The sequence below is a fragment of the Mauremys mutica genome, chromosome 1 (genome assembly GCF_020497125.1).
Source record: "Mauremys mutica isolate MM-2020 ecotype Southern chromosome 1, ASM2049712v1, whole genome shotgun sequence".
Taxonomy (NCBI): Eukaryota; Metazoa; Chordata; order Testudines; family Geoemydidae; genus Mauremys; species Mauremys mutica.
In genome coordinates, this window is record NC_059072.1 from 155,169,688 (window position 1) to 155,185,610 (window position 15,923).

A 15,923-nucleotide genomic window follows, 5' to 3' on the forward strand; every position below is an offset into this window, starting at 1 on the left:
TCCCAGTTGAGGGTAAAGGCCCAGGTCTGGACATGCACAGTCTGGAGATGAATGCATGGCTATGCAGATGGTGTTGAGGGGAGGCTTCGGCTTCCTTTGCCATTGGATGCTGTTCCGGGGAGAAGGACTGCTGGGAAGAGATGCCGTGCACCTGACCCAAGAAGGGGAGAGCATCTCCGCGTGCTGATTCACCAACCTAGTAAGGAAGCCTTTAAACTAGGTTCAAAGAGGGCAGGTGACAACAGCTCACAGGTGAGCATAAAGAATGGCAACCTTAAGAGGGCTAGATGTTGTGGGGGGAGACATAAAAAATGACAATATAGTCATAGGAGCAACAAGAGGGAAATCAGTGGGGGAATCTGATCAACATCTTAGATGTCCTTACAGAAATGCAAGGAGTATGGGGAACGAACAGGAAGAACTGGAAGTATTAATACATTAGCTAAATTATGACTTATTTGCATCACAGAGACTTGGTGGGATAAATCTTATCACTGCAATATTGGTATAGAAGGGTACAGCTTGTTCAGAAAGGACAGATGGGGAAAAAAGGGGGAAAGGATGTTAATTATACATCAAGAATTTATACACATGTTCTGAGGTCCAGAAGGAGGTGAGAGGCAAAGTTTCTGGGTAAAGATAAATGGGGAAAACAAATAAGGGTGACTTAAAGGGCTCTACTTTAGATGATCAAAACTGGAAGAAGTGGATGAGGTATTTCTAGAACAAACAGAAATATCCAAAACATGAGATCTGGTAGTAATGGGGGATTTTAACTACCCAGACATCTGTTGGAGAAGTAATATGACAAAACACAAAATCTCCAAACAGTGCATGGAATGTATAGGGGGCAACTTTTTGTTTCAGAAAATGGAAGTAGTAACCAGAAGGGCAGCCATTTTAGACTTGATTCTGACCAACAGCAAGGAATTGATTGCGAATCTGAAGACGGAAGCCAGTTTCAGTGAAAGTGATCATGAAATAATAGATTATATCGTTCCAAGGCAAGGAATAAGTGAGAGCAGCAGAATAAGGACAAAGCGGATTTGAACAGCCTCAGAGAACAGGTAGGTAAGATGCCATGGGAAGAAAATCTAAACAACAACAGAGTTCGGAAGATAGCAGTTTCTCAAGGAAACAATATTAAAGGCACAACTGCAAACTCTTCCAATGCAAAGAATAGATAGGAAGAATAGTAACAGGCCAATATGGCTCCATCAATGACCTAAACATCAAAAAAGAATCCTACAAAATGTGGAAACATGGATGAATTGACAAGTAGTACAAAAAGAATGGCACAAGCATGTAGGGACAAAATCAGAAAGTCTAAGGAACAAAAATGAGTTACACCTAGCAAGGGACATAAAAGGCAATAAGAGGAGGTTCCTTAACTACATTAGGAACAAGAGAAAGATGAAAGAAAGTTTAGGTCCCCTGCTTAGCAGGGCAGGAGAACTAATAACTGATGGCATTAAAAAGACTGAGGTGTTTAATGCCTATTTTGCTTCACACTTCACTAAAAAGATTAATGGTGACCAGATTCTCAACACAATAAATATTAACAACAAGAGGAAAGGAAGGCAGACCAAAATAGGAAAAGAATACATTAAAAATGTTTAGAACATAAGAATGGCCATATGAGTTAGACCGATGGTCCATCTAGTCCAGCATGCTGTTCTAGATAAGTAAGATGTATTCAAGTCAACAGTGCCTGATGAAATTCAACATAGGATACTTAAGGAACTAGCTGAAGCAATCTCAGAACTGTTAGCAGTTATCTCTGAGAATTCATGGAGGACAGACGGATGAGGTTCCAGAGTACTGGAGAAGGGCCAATATAGTACTTATATTTAAAAGAGGATCCAGGGAATTATAGACCAGTCAGCTTAAGTTCAATAGCTGGAAAGATACTATAACCTTCCTTAGAGGTTTTTAAGGTCAGGCTTGACAAAGCCCTGGCTGGGATGATTTAGTTGGGAATTGGTCCTCCTTTGAGCAGGGGGTTGGACTAGATGACCTCCTGAGGTCCCTTCCAACCCAGAGATTCTATGAATGAATTATTAAACAATCAAATTTGTAAGCACTTACAGAATAATAGGGTTATAAAGAATAGCCAACATGGATTTATCAAGAATAAATCATTCCAAACCACCCTAATTTCCTTCCCTGATAGGGTTACTGGCCTAGTGGATAGGGGGAAGCTATAGACATGACAAAACTGGATTTTAGTAATGCCTTTGATACAGTCCCACATGACATTCTCACAAGCAGAGTAGTGACACGTGATCTAGATGAAATTAGTGTAAGATGGGTGCAAAACTGATCGGGCGAGGGAAGCTAATGATCCAACCAACGGATCAAAATCGGTGATGGATACTGGTCATGTGCCACATGAAGCATGTTGTGCATATGCTAAGAAAAATATTGAAAGACTGTACTCAGAGTAGTTACCAGTGGTTGGCTTTGAGACTGGGAGAGTATCTAGTGGAGTCCCACAGGCGTCAGTCCTATTCAATATTTTCATTAATGACTTGGATAATGGAGTGAAGTGAACGCCTATAAAATTTGCAGATGACACCAAACTGGGAGGGGTTGCAAGCATTTTGGAGGACAGGTTAGAATTCAAAACAACGTTAACAAATTAGAGAATTGGTCTTAAATCAACAAGATGAAATTAAATCAAGTACAAAACACTACACTTAGGAAGGAAAATCAAAATGGGGAATAACTGACTAGCGGTGGTAGTACTGTTGAAAAGGATCTGAGGGTTATAGTGGTTCACAAATTAAATATGAGCCAACAATGTGATGCAGATGCGAAAAAGGCTAATGTCATTCTGGGATGTATTAACAGGAGTGTCGTATGTAAGATTCGGGAGCTAACTGTCCCCTCTACTCGACCTCAGCTGAGGCCTCAGCTGGAATACTCTGTCTAGTTCTGGGCATCACACTTCAGGAAAGATGTGGATAAACTGGAAAGAGTCCAGAGGAGAGCAATGGAACTGATAAAAGGTTTAGACCTGACCTATGAGAAAAGGTTAGAAAAAGCAGCACGTTTTGTCTTGAGAAAAGACGACTAAAGGAGGACCTGAAAACAGTCTTCAAATATGTCTAGGGCTGTTATAAATGAAGATTATAACAATTGCTCTCCATATCCACTGAAGGTAGGACAAGAAGTAATGGGCTTAATCTGCAGAAAGGGAGATTTAGGTTAAATATTAAAAAACAACAACTTTCTAATGATAAAGGTCAGTAGGTTCTGGAACAAGCTTGCAAAGAAGATTGTGGAATCCTCATCACTGGAGGTTTTCGGGAACAGGCTGGACAAACACTTGTCAGGGATGGTCTAGGTTACTTGGTCCTGACTCAATGCAAGGGGCTGGACTTGATGACCTCTTGAGGTGACTTCTAGCCCTACATTTCTTTGATTCCATGACTGTGGATGTCCTCAATATCCAGAGAGTTGTCCTTTTATATACCCCATTAAAAACTCTTAGCCTCAATGATATCTAGTGGTAATGAATTCCCTGGGTTAGTAATGCATTTTTAATTTAATCTTTCAGTTTCACGAAAGAAGCATCCCCTTGTCCTTGTATAATGAGAAAGAGTAAACAGAGTGCCTCATCTACCTTCTCTATTCCATTCATCACTTTGTATTCCTTGGGATCATTCCCCTCTCGTTTCCCATTCTCCCCTCTAACCTGAACAGCCCCAACCTTTGAGGCAGACAAGAGGAGTTTACAGAATCAGAACACACACCTGTTCCAGATCTTAACAGATTCAGCAGCAGCCGAGAGGACAGCAATGTTGTCAGAGCTAAAAGCCAGTGTCCTGACATCACCGCGGTGACCTCCAATGGTTATCTTGGATGCCCGGACAACTTGGGGGACCTGTGCTGATGGGTTCAGGATGTAGGACTCGATGGTGTTGTTCTGGAGCAGTAAGGTGGCCTTCAGCTCTCCTTTCGGAGACAGAATCAAGTCAAATGACCTGTTTAAATGAACAGAGAAGTCAGGGTCATAACTAGGAGAAACAAGATGAAATAAACTAAAGAAAAACACCAAGAACAACTTCTTGATAGGGGAGGCAGTCGGCAGTGGAATAGTCTAACAAAGGTAGCAGCAGAAGCCCCATCAGACCTGTCATTTAAAACTGGATGAGGCAAGCCCCTCGAGCAGGGGTTCTCAGACTGGGGATGGGACCCCTCAGGAAGTTATTACATGGAAGGGTCGCAAGCTGTCAGCCTCCACCCCAAACGCCGCTTTGCCTCCAGCATTTATAATGGTGTTAAATAAATTAAAAAGTGTTTTTAATTTGGCGGGGGGGGGGAGGGGAGGTCGCTCTCAGAGGCTTGCTATGTGAAAGGGGTCACCAGTACAAAAGTTTGAGAACCACCACCCTAGAGAATCCCTTGCAGGGAACAATCTTGATGGAAGGGGTGTGACGACACTGCAGGGATATGGGGTGGAGGTGGACTAGCTGGGATCCTGCAGGCCTTTCCCCAGCTCTAAGTTCTATGGTGTCTCAGCTTCTCATCTTTGGAGATGAGCCACCTTTGTACAATACAAACTCTCCCCAGGTCACGGCCCCCTCAGTGGGTACTTGAGCTGCATCAATGACTGCAGAATAGGGCTTTGCACTCACTTGATTTTAGCAGAAGCTTTGATGCTAGTGACTCGCTGAATCTCTTCTTGCAGACTCATCTCAACGCTTCCTTCAGGCTCCTCTTCCTCCTCCACAGACTTCAGTCTAGAAAAGTCAGACAACCACTGGGAATCAGGTTACTGGGCACTGCCAGTCCAGTCATAGGCTAACACGGGACAGAAATGTACAGACACATTCACCCCCCAGCCCCAAAAAATTAACACACTGCAACTCCTCTACGAATGAAACTAGCTGGACCCTTATTCAGCGCTGACACAGAGGTGCCGTTCTAATGGAGGTGCAATGCTCTTCAGTGCAGACCTTGAGGGCCAACAACGCTGCTGTCAGTCCTGAAGAACTTAAGAGATCCCAGGACTCTTGTTGCAAAGTTAGAGAATAATGAACCTAGACAATCTTATTAAGATGCCTATCAAATCAACACCCTGCTATGAGAACTATTCAGTGAGGAGAATCCACCTACTTCAATAAGGTGAAATTGTTTATTGGAGCACAGCAATAAGCCACAGGTTTAGGACAGGAAGTGCAAGAGAATACTCTATCAAACTGAAACCACAAGGGTAATTTAGGGAGGCAGAAAGTAAATATCACTGTTGAAATTTGTTCAAGACACCAACTTAACTGCATCCCTCCCCACCCATGTACTTAGGGCTTGTCCATCCATGTAGTTATTCCAGAATAGCTTCTGTGCTTTAAATTCACACCCTACCTCAATCCAAATTAACATTCAAGTGTAGACAAGCCAACAGGCTGAAAGCTCTCAGGGGCACGGATCATGGTTTTGTTCAGTGTCTGTACACAGCTCAGAAAAATGGGGTCCTGACTCCTAATTCTGGCCCTTGGGCACTACCAAAATATAAACAGATGTAGGGATAGCTCAGTGGTTGAGCATTGGCCTGCTAAACCCAGGGTTGTGAGTTCAATCCTTGAAGGGGCCATTTAGGGATTTGGGGATTGGTCCTGCTTTGAGCAGGGGGTTGGACTAGATGATCTCCTGAGGTCCCTTCCAACCCTAATAATCTATGATTCTATGATCCTTGGTATGCCTCAGATTTCCCATTAAGTGAGCTAACATTCACCTACCTCCCAGGGCTACTGTGAGGCACCTGTTAAACACTAGGGGATGTATGAACGATGGACACTGAAGAAGCATAAAATAGACTTATAATAAAAGGCTGTCCGCTAAAAGACAATTTGCCCCAATCTGAACCTGGCACATACCACCCCAAGGCTCACAATCTGTAGATGTCAAAGTGACTCTGGTTACTCAGCCTAGCACCACCAGCTTTCACACTGGGAAGTGTATTTATTTTGTGCAACTCTCCTGAGTCATAGATGGTGATGTACAAGTGGGGCTTTACCAGGAGAGTTTTGTCCATTCACTTCTTGCAAGAGAATCAGATGGAAGGTGATTTTCTCACAATTACTGGGAGCAGAGAACAACCTGGCTTACACTAGCACCAACAAGCCAGGAACAGACAAACATGTTAACAGCAGACTAACTGCAAATGGTTCATGATTCATTCATTGCACCCTCTCCCTGGATGGGCCTTTTGTCAATTCTCAGCATGTGGACATCATCAACTTACAAAAACAGAGCTTACTTGGCTTTTTTCTTTGCTTTTCTCATTTTCTTTTCCATTTTCTTGCAAATTTCATCCTCGGTAAGGACACAAAACACTTCCAGAACAGAGTCCGTTCCCTGGAGACAAATTCACAGAGTTAATACTAGCAGCAAGTTGCCTAAGAAGCTGCTGCAGTGGAGAGTCCCCGAGACACACAATAGCGCCTTCTCTGTAGTCCACTAGCAAAAGGCCCCAAAGCATATTACTTACATGGCAGGCCAGGATCCTGCCTGTCCGGTCAGTGGCGAGAGTAACTACTCGGTCTCTTCCTGCCCGCATGATGGAGCCAGCTTTGTTGCACCTCAAGAGGCGCTACAAGGATACAGAAAGGGAAAACAATTGTAATCTGAAAGATCAAGCAAGTCTTTAGATTCAACAATGAAAGGGCACAGTCTACAACATCTGACTAGCATCCAAAAGAGACAAGGAAGAGGTGGGAACTAACAGCAAATAAACATTTGTGTCAGGCACAAATTTATCTTATGTTTCTTGAATTTTATCTGAGAACTAACTTTCTTTCATGGACCGAAACATGCCCGTCACTAAACGGAAGGGAATTTATCTGTTAATTTTATCTAATATTTATCTGTTAATTTTATAAAATTAAGGCACCAGCTTTTAGTTCCCATTGCAGGAGAGAGATGAGGAAGGTGGGGGAGAGAGATCATTTAATTACCTGCTTAAAAATAGAGACAGAGAAACTTCCTGGAGGAAGGAAGGAAGGAACAGTTGTTAAAGCTGCGTGTCTAGCTATAACTGAATGAGTGAAGCTGAAATCTTCAAAGGATTCTGGAAGTGCCAACAGGTGTGTAAGTGATCCAGCGAGGAGGAATTTAGTGAAAGGCTGTCAGGTGCTGATTGATCTAAGCAGAAGAGGCTTCCCACAATAGGAACTGATTCTAAACATGGCAGCACCACTCTCCAAGACCCTTATGACCAGGGATCCTCGAAATCCATTTCTCCCAGAAAAATGTGGAATTTGTGTTTTTACAGAGAACCTTTAGTTTTTAAATTTTGTGAAAAAATAAAAAACATTAACTATTAACTAAATCTTACTGAAAGTACCAGTGCCACTTATTCAATGCCTGCAACCTCCCCCTCTTGTAGCTGATTTTTTAATGCGCTTTAAATTTACAGTGGAACCTGATGTATCCGATCTAATTGGGACTGGGACCAAATAATTATAATCAAAAATTGGAATAATCAGGAGGTCTGGCAAAAGAGCTTTCTATCCCTTATTTTAAGGTGGGGCTCAGGCACTCAGCCACACAGTGCTGACGACGGGAGCCTCACCGCAGTCAGCCCCGGACGGCTGATAGTTCAGTTAATACAGAGAGACAGATAACGGAGGCTTGGATAAAGAGGGTTCTATTATATATCAATAAAACACTGTGTTCAACTTGTACCTAGATATATCATGGCTTGGGAAACTAAAGTTCAGCGTTCCATTTTAATTGTGGGGAAACAGGGATTTTTATGGGTTTTTTAAATCAGAGAATTTTGGTTTTTTTAATAACAGAAAACAAGGATCCCTGGTTATGACATAGGTAATAAGTCCTAGGTGAATCAGTTTCAGCACTGAACGGAGGCAGGTGGAAAGTGACCATTTTATTGTAGTCCCTTTCCTACAAGGGAAGAGCTCTGCTAGCACTGCCAAGCCTTTCTAGAGACCTGCCAATATGCTTACATTGGGGATTTCTTTGGCACAGGTTACCAGCAAATACAGACACAGGTTCCTGCTGCTATTTTGTGGGTATTTGGGGAAGTGTGAGAGACTGTTCCTGAGGAAGGTAGAACACACTGGTGTGATTCCTTGCTTATGGGTCAGGGTGTCTTCTCTAGAAGCGCTAGAGATCATCCCCAGGGCACAAAGCCAACAGAGCGAGGCAAGTGTCAGCAAGATATCCAGGTCTGTCCTCAAACTCCTATTTAGTTATTGGAGCGGTGTATCTACCCTCACAAACACCCTGTGAACCTGCAACCACTTAGCCAGAGTGGGGAAAAGGGTTACCTCCTCCGGCATCTCATCCAGGGCTGAGGTCTCATCCACTTCAGAAGTCTTTTCTGCTTTAGCTGGAGACCCTTTGCTTTTCTTGGATTCTGGTTCATTAGGGTCTGTTGCCTGCTTGTGGCAGACAAAGGAAAAAAATACCCTTAGCATACCCTGGCTTCTCCCCCACCCACACCTCGATCCCCTCCAGCCATTTAACACGGTCACTGCTTTCATTCTGAACTACTCAGGAGAACAAGCAGGATGGAAGATGCTCTATGAAATGAAGCCCTAAGAGCGTAGATAGTAATCAAATGGAACCAGCCCATTACAGAAGAGCTTCCACGATGCAGCCTAAAACAGGGCTCCCAAATATAGCCCAGCCAAGGTCCCATCAGCCGCCGGCTGGGACATCAAGGGCTGCATGTACCTGGCAGGAAAAGAAGCCAGCTGCAGGTCATCAGTTCCAGCACACGTTGCACCACCCCAATCCAAGTGGCCTTCTCCTGAGACCAAAGTGAAGCACTGGATGTCAAAGCCTGTCCTCTCCACAAGCCACACCCATGCGGTGAAGAGGAGGGTGGCCACCAGTCATTTCATGCTTATTTGGCTAACCCCAATTTGAACAAAGAGAAGGAGTGGTCTGCAGCCACCATGCAAGTCTCCAGATAAGAATTTCCTCCAGATTCTCACTCTGCTTGATCCTGTAGCAAGAAGTGCCCCATTCTTAGGACAGCTCCCACACACGCACAAAGGCAGTCTGCACAGAACTACAACAGAGCTGGGAGCCAGTAGAAACATACAGTTAAAGCCATCAAACAACATTTGCTCCACACAGAGTGTGTCCTGGATGGATACTGACCATGTCCCAGAAAGTCACTCAGTCCTGCTGTGTTCCAATTCAACCCACTCCAGAGCAAAGCAACCGAGATGATGCATTCAGTTCTTACCTCCTGGATGTAGGTGATGTTCCACACCCTGAGCTCACTGTCTGCAGCACCAGTGATGAGGCGTTTCTCTTGCGACACAAAGGCTAGTCCCCACACCTACCAAGAAGACGACACCGAGAAGCGTCTTTATGTCTAGTTATATGGCCACCCATCACCATGATTTTTTTTTTCAATTTAAAAGGGAAGATGAGAACAGAAAGCCCACGCCCCTGCTACGTAGGATACTGCACAAGGACATCCAGTTTGGAAACATCACTCCCAGCAAGAATGGTACAAGCCTCCGCAACAGAAAAGGCTTCTCACCTGTCCCCTCTTCACAACAGCCAACCACAAATATTTCATAGGGGCTGTGTTTACAACCTAAAAAAAATCCAATCCTGAGCAGTGTGGATGTAACAATGGAAGCTACCTTGCAGCCAGTGTGCTGTGATACTTGTACTGAACTAACTCTCTCCCTCCATCTTTAATTTTATTTACCTCAGTACGGTGTCCAACCAGTGTTTTGAAGCAGTGCTGCGTATCCAAGTCCCACCACTTCACCAAGGTGTCTTTACCACTGAAAAAAAAAATGACATCACCCAGACATGAGGCCACATCACCAGAGTTCAGCCAAAACTGTGTGCTTTGAAGAGTAAGAAACAAAAAAAGGTAAAGCATGCTGCAAGGTGTCAGAGGTCAGACTTATTTAGGCTAGGATCTCAGCAGGTCTCACAAGCTAAGCAGAGTCAGGATAACAGACCAAGCAAAACCCAGCCAATACAGAAATATGGGCTGGTGATTCATTAGGAGGCACCTCCTAGAGTCAGCACTGAAACCCCAGCCTAGTGTTATGGAGAAACCATTCTGCTTTCTTTAAGGGCAAAGGTGTCAGGCCTGGTGCGCTGGCCAAATTCCAACACTGGATCTCCCCTGTATTTTCAGTTGATACAATATTCTTCATTGCCTGTCCTAATGAACTGTGCAATGATCTGTGCCAAATTAAATGCACCAGACAAAGCTCCATTTTAGCTTATCAGAGGTTTTAGGACTTTTCCATTTGCAAGGTGCTCAAAGAATCAAATACAGCTTGTTACTATCCCCTTCACATTCCCCAGATAATTAAATCTCCTTGAGGAGTCATGTTTCCAGGTTTACTTGAAGGAAACAGGGTGCAATAACAGGTTGTAATTAGGACTGTCAAGCCATTAAAAATATTAATCATGCGATTAATCGCACTGTTAAACAATAATAGAATACCATTTGTTTAAATATTTTTGGATGTTTTCTACATTTTCAAATATATTGATTTCAATTACAACACAGAATACAATGTGTACAGCGCTCACTTTATTTTTTATTACAAATATTTGCACTGTAAAAAACAAAAGAAATAGTATTTTTCAAGTCACCTAATACAAGTACTGTCGTGCAATCTCTTTATCATGAAAGTTGAACTTGCAAATGTAGAATTATGGACAAAAGAAACCTGCATTCAAAAATAAAACAATGTAAAATGTTAGAGCCTACAAGTCCAATCAGTCTTACTTCTTGTTCAGCCAACTGCTCAGACAAACAAGTTGGTTTACATTTGCAGGAGATAATGCTGCCTGCTTAATGTTTACAATGTCACCTGAAAGTGAGAACAGGCATTTGTATGGCACTGTTGTAGCTAGTTTCACAAGATATGTACATGCCAGATGCACTAAAGATTCATATATCTCTCCATGCTTCAACCACCATTCCAAGGGATATGCGTCCATGCAGATGACGGGTTCTGCTTGATAACCATCCAAAGCAGTGTAGACCGACGCATGTTCATTTTCATCAGCATGAGTCAGATGCCACCAGCAGAAGGTTGATTTTATTTTTTGGTGGTTTGGGTTCTGTAGTTTCCGTATCAGAGTGTTGCTCTTTTAAGACTTCTAAAAGCATGCGCCACGCCTCATCCCTCTGATTTTGGAAGGCACTTCAGATTCTTAAATCTTGGATTGAGTGCTGTAGTTATCTTTAGAAATTTCACATTGGTATCTTCTTTGCATTTTGTCAAATTTGCAATAAAAGTGTTCTTAAAACGAACATGTGCTGGGTCATCATCCAAGACTGCTATAACATGAAATATATGGCAGAATGCAGGTAAAACAGAGCAGGGGACATACAATTCTCCCCCAAGGAGTTCAGTCACAAATTTAATTAACACAATATTTTTTAAACAAGCATCATCAGCATGGAAACATGTCCCCTGGAGCAATGGCCGAAGTATGAAGAGGCATATGAATCTTGAGCACATCTGGCACATAAATATCTTGCAACGCCAGCTACAACAGTGCCATGTGAATGCTTGTTCTCACTTTCCGGTGACATTGTAATTAAGAAGTGGGCAGCAGTATCTCCCCTACACGTAAACAAACGTATTTCTCTTAGCAATTGGCTGAACAAGAAGTAGGATGATGGACTTGTAGGCGCTAAAGTTTTATATTGTTTTATTTTTGAGTGCAGCTATGTAACAAAAAAATCTACATTTGTAAGTTGCACTTTCATGATAAAGATATTGCACTACAGTACTTGTATGACGTGAATTGAAAAATACTATTTCTTTTATTTATCTTTTTACAGTGCAAATATTTGTAATGAAAAATAATATAAAGTGAGCACTGTTCACTTTGTATTCTGTGTTGTAACTGAAATAGGTATATTTGAAAACGTAGAAAAACATCCAAAATATTTACTAAATTTCAGTTGGTATTCTATTGTTTAACAGTGCGATTATTTTTTTTTTTGAGTTAATTGCGTGAGTTAACTGCAATTAAATTGACAGCCCTAGTTGTAATAAAGTAAAAAGTTATTAGCAATTACTTTGTCTAATTCCAGGCCCAATTCTATTTCCACTAATATCAATGGGAGTGTTTTTGTCAAAACACCAGCACATTAAAGGCTCTTCTTGGCACGGCTGCCTCAGGGCACCTCTACACTGCAAGCAGTGTGACTGTAGCATGGGTAGGTATACCTGTAGGTAACAGCTGTAATGATGACTTGGTAACTTGGGCACCAGGAAGAGGCAGCAACACACGTACAAGCCTGACAAGAAGCCTGGGTACACAGTCAGCAATGTAGACATACCTTACGCTCCACTGCACACTGAGCCAGCACGAGCAGGGGAGCTGATGCATAAGCAAAGACATTGGGACCTTGCTTCTCCCTGCCCCCACATCTCCACTTTCTTCTCCGTCTCCCCCCACAGAGCTCCTCCAATACAGAAAATACCAATATAGGGAGCCAAGAGGACTGGGGAAATGGCCATATATGAGGGGATGTGCATGGGCTGGATGCAGAAGAAGAGTGCTGCTAGAGACCAGCATTGTGCAGAGAGAGGATGCAGGGAGCCCCTTGTGTCCCAATGTGTCTGCACTTTAACGACATCCGGGTGTTCCTGCCTCAGTATGCAGTAGGGCCAAGGATGCAGTGTTATGGGGAGCCTTTCAAGCACTGATGCCCAAATGCAATCACAGAATCTTTCAGAGCAACGACAGGATGAAAAAGGTCTGACTCCAAGCACTAAATTTCTTAAAGGACTTGTTTTTAAATTAGTTTTAACACAAACTATTAAATGAGTTAAGTGTACTTGTAAATGGTCAAAAAATGCTGTACTCAATAAACGTTGAATGACTGGGTAAGAATATTCTGTAGTTTTCATAACAAAGAGGTCAAATCTCTGGTGGAAAAACAAAAATCAGCCTTAAATAAGGAGTCACAACTATGTTTAAGGCTGATATTCCTCTTTGTTATGAGAAATAGGGCATATCTTGCCCAAGCATCTCCATAGAAATATATAGCTACCCCTCCATCCTATTTATTTTAAAATTAAGAACTATCTTAATTTACCAACACTAAAGAAAGTAATATTTCTTCACAACACAGCTTTAACTCTAACCCCAAATAAACAAAGTATCAGAGGGGCAGTCATGCATCTGAAGAAGTGGGTTTTTTATGCCCAAATAAATCTGTTAGTCTTTAAGGTGCCACCGGACTCCCCAAATAAACACTATTATTTCATCAATAATCTGAAAAATAAAAGATACCAGCATAATTTTATGCTAAATTGATGTGATACTTTTTCTATTGAACTGATACATAAATCTAATAAATAAAACATTCTTAAAAGAATTTCATCAAAAAATTCTCCTGCCAAGCAACAGTCATCTTTAAAGTTAGTGAATGTTAAGAGGAATTAAAAGTCAGTTCATGTACTACATGTGCCCATGTCTCCCTATCAATTCCCATGGTTCTATAATCACTTCCCTATTTTTAAAAATTATTTTTCTGTCCCATTACTGTGTGAAAGATTCACAAGCAAAAGGGAATCCAATTGATTATACAGGGGGAAAAGCAAAAGTGACTTTACACAAAGTACTATCAAATGCATTCTGTAAACATACTGCTAATCTCATGGTACATATACACTGCAGCTGGGAGCACATCTGAGCATAAACCCACCCAGACCCCTGGGTATGTACTCAGATGACTAGCCCAAGCCACCAGCTGCGCTACATTGCTCTTTTTAGCATGCTAGCTCAGAGCAGAGCACATCTGTCCAGCCACGATGGGACACAGTATAGACGTATCCTCTATTATAGTAATCTCAGGTACCATATTGAACAGTAGATTTAAAAACTATTCAAAGAATAATTATTTTTAAATTGACTGTGTCTCATTAGCTGATATTCCCCACTTAACGGTATTCCTTAAAAAACATTTAGATATCAAGATAACAAATGCAGCAAAGAATCCTGTGGCACCTTATAGACTAACAGATGTTTTGGAGCATGAGCTTTCGTGGGTGAATACCCACTTTGTCGGATGCATGCGACGAAGTGGGTATTCACCCACGAAAGCTCATGCTCCAAAACGTCTGTTAGTCTATAAGGTGCCACAGGATTCTTTGCTGCTTTTACAGATCCAGACTAACACGGCTACCCCTCTGATACAAGATAACAAATGTATTTTAAAAAGTCTCTGGCTCGCAGTTAAGTTTATTGTGTTATGATAAGGCTTTTTTAGAAAAGCTTATTAAGAATGTGTTCATTCTGCAAAACAGCACCATTTATGAAATCTAACTCTTCATTTCTTTATATTAAGTTCATAGATTTTGACATGACGTGACAGACGAATAAAGCCTCGAATCCTCAATTCAGCAAGCTCAGCAGGCAGTGTACCTGGTAACCAGGAGGTTTTTCTCTCTCAAGAAGAGCGCCTGCGTGACAGCATCCTTGTGCCCCCTCAGCCGGTACAACCCACTTTCGTTGATGACATCCCACACAATGACGTCTGTGTCCTGAAAGGAAAGGTGCATCACAAAGGATGGACATCAGCAGAATCTTCTGTCATCAGGCCCAATACACTACCTTAGGCAAGCAGACTGTTTTCCCCTAAATTTGAGTTTCAGTACATAGTGAAGGGCTAATAAAGCCAGGAGTTGTTCTCCCCGCACACACATATGCAGCTCTACAAGTGCACCTTAGTAATGGCCTGAAGCACCCCCTGCTGTTTCAGACCTAGCAAAACCCCTGTCTTCAATAGTTCTGCCCAGGTACTTCAGTCCCTGTCTGCAGCCCCCTGCTATTCTAGTCCTGGGCTCCACACACAGCTCTGCCAATGTCCCTCAGTCCTGCCCTGCAGCCCCCCTGCTATTCCAGTCCTTGGCTCTCAATGAACAGATCTGCTGATGTACTTCATGCCCGACCTGTAGCACCCCCACCATTCCAGCCCTCTACTCCCCCATGCACAGGTCCGCTAATGCACTTTAGTCCTGATCTACAGCACCTCTTCCTGTTGCAGTCTTCAGCCTTTCCATAAAGATCTGTGATGCAACTCAGCTGTGAATCTGACCCAGATCCTCTCACTAACACTCCTCCAGCTATTCCAGTGCACCATCCACTCCTTCCCAGCCAGGCCACTTGACTTGTAGACATAACCACAGTTATCTCCACAGAGCAGCTAGTCCTCCCTGATTATGAAAGAACTGACCTCCAGACTTGGCTTCTCCTACCAGCTCTCACCTTTGAGCCAGACACCAGTCTGCCTCCCAGCTGATCATACTGCAGAGTCGTAACTGCAGCCTTATGTCCATTGAAAGTGACATTTCCTTCACCACTCAGGAGGCTGAAGACACGGATCGATCCATCCTCATATCCAACAGCCAAGTGCAACCCATCTGGGGATGGGCAGAGAGAAGTGACCTCCTGCTTGAGACCCTGAAGGATGAGAACCTGTAATTTTCAGAAGACAAGGTGTTTGTGACGTGTCAGAGCTAGACACACCCATAGAAAACAGAAGGAAGAGAATACTTTGTCTGTCTATCAGGCCTTTCGAGGACCCCCACTACTTTAGAAACTCATTCCTCACAATCTGCTACTGAAATGAAGGAATACCATTATCCCAGATTTAAAAAGGGGGAAACTGAGGCATGGGGGGGAACATGACATCACCAGGCCAAACAGCAAATCAGGGTGCAATGAGGACTAGAACCCAGAAGTCTAACAGCTAGAAAGTGATTCCTCTTGCTTGCTAGTAAAAGAGGCACCCCAAATTTCTTCACAGGACAATTCCTTTCCATTTTAGCTCCTCTGAGGCATACAACAGAATTTTTTTTTTCCACGGGGTGTACATGAGTTCAGAATTCCAAAAGACCCCTAAAGCACTGTGTTAGTGTAGCTCTGGGTCT

The 15,923-nt window shown here is 42.7% G+C and overlaps 1 protein-coding gene across 4 annotated transcripts in view; it reads right to left on the reverse strand.

Moving 5' to 3' along the window:
• WDR3 (WD repeat domain 3) overlaps positions 1-15,923 on the reverse strand; it is a 36,278-nt gene that overhangs the window by 18,329 nt on the left and 2,026 nt on the right. For 3 of the 4 annotated variants that reach the window (XM_045000988.1, XM_045000995.1, XM_045000981.1), the window contains exons 3-11: positions 15,259-15,468; positions 14,416-14,534; positions 9,704-9,782; positions 9,227-9,322; positions 8,298-8,411; positions 6,497-6,598; positions 6,266-6,363; positions 4,644-4,748; positions 3,759-3,989 (exon numbers count right to left, since the gene is read on the reverse strand). In XM_045000988.1, coding sequence (XP_044856923.1) covers positions 3,759-3,989; positions 4,644-4,748; positions 6,266-6,363; positions 6,497-6,598; positions 8,298-8,411; positions 9,227-9,322; positions 9,704-9,782; positions 14,416-14,534; positions 15,259-15,468 — 1,154 coding nt within the window. The remainder of the gene's footprint in view (positions 1-3,758; positions 3,990-4,643; positions 4,749-6,265; positions 6,364-6,496; positions 6,599-8,297; positions 8,412-9,226; positions 9,323-9,703; positions 9,783-14,415; positions 14,535-15,258; positions 15,469-15,923) is intronic. The other variant, XM_045000983.1, reaches the window with a different exon arrangement.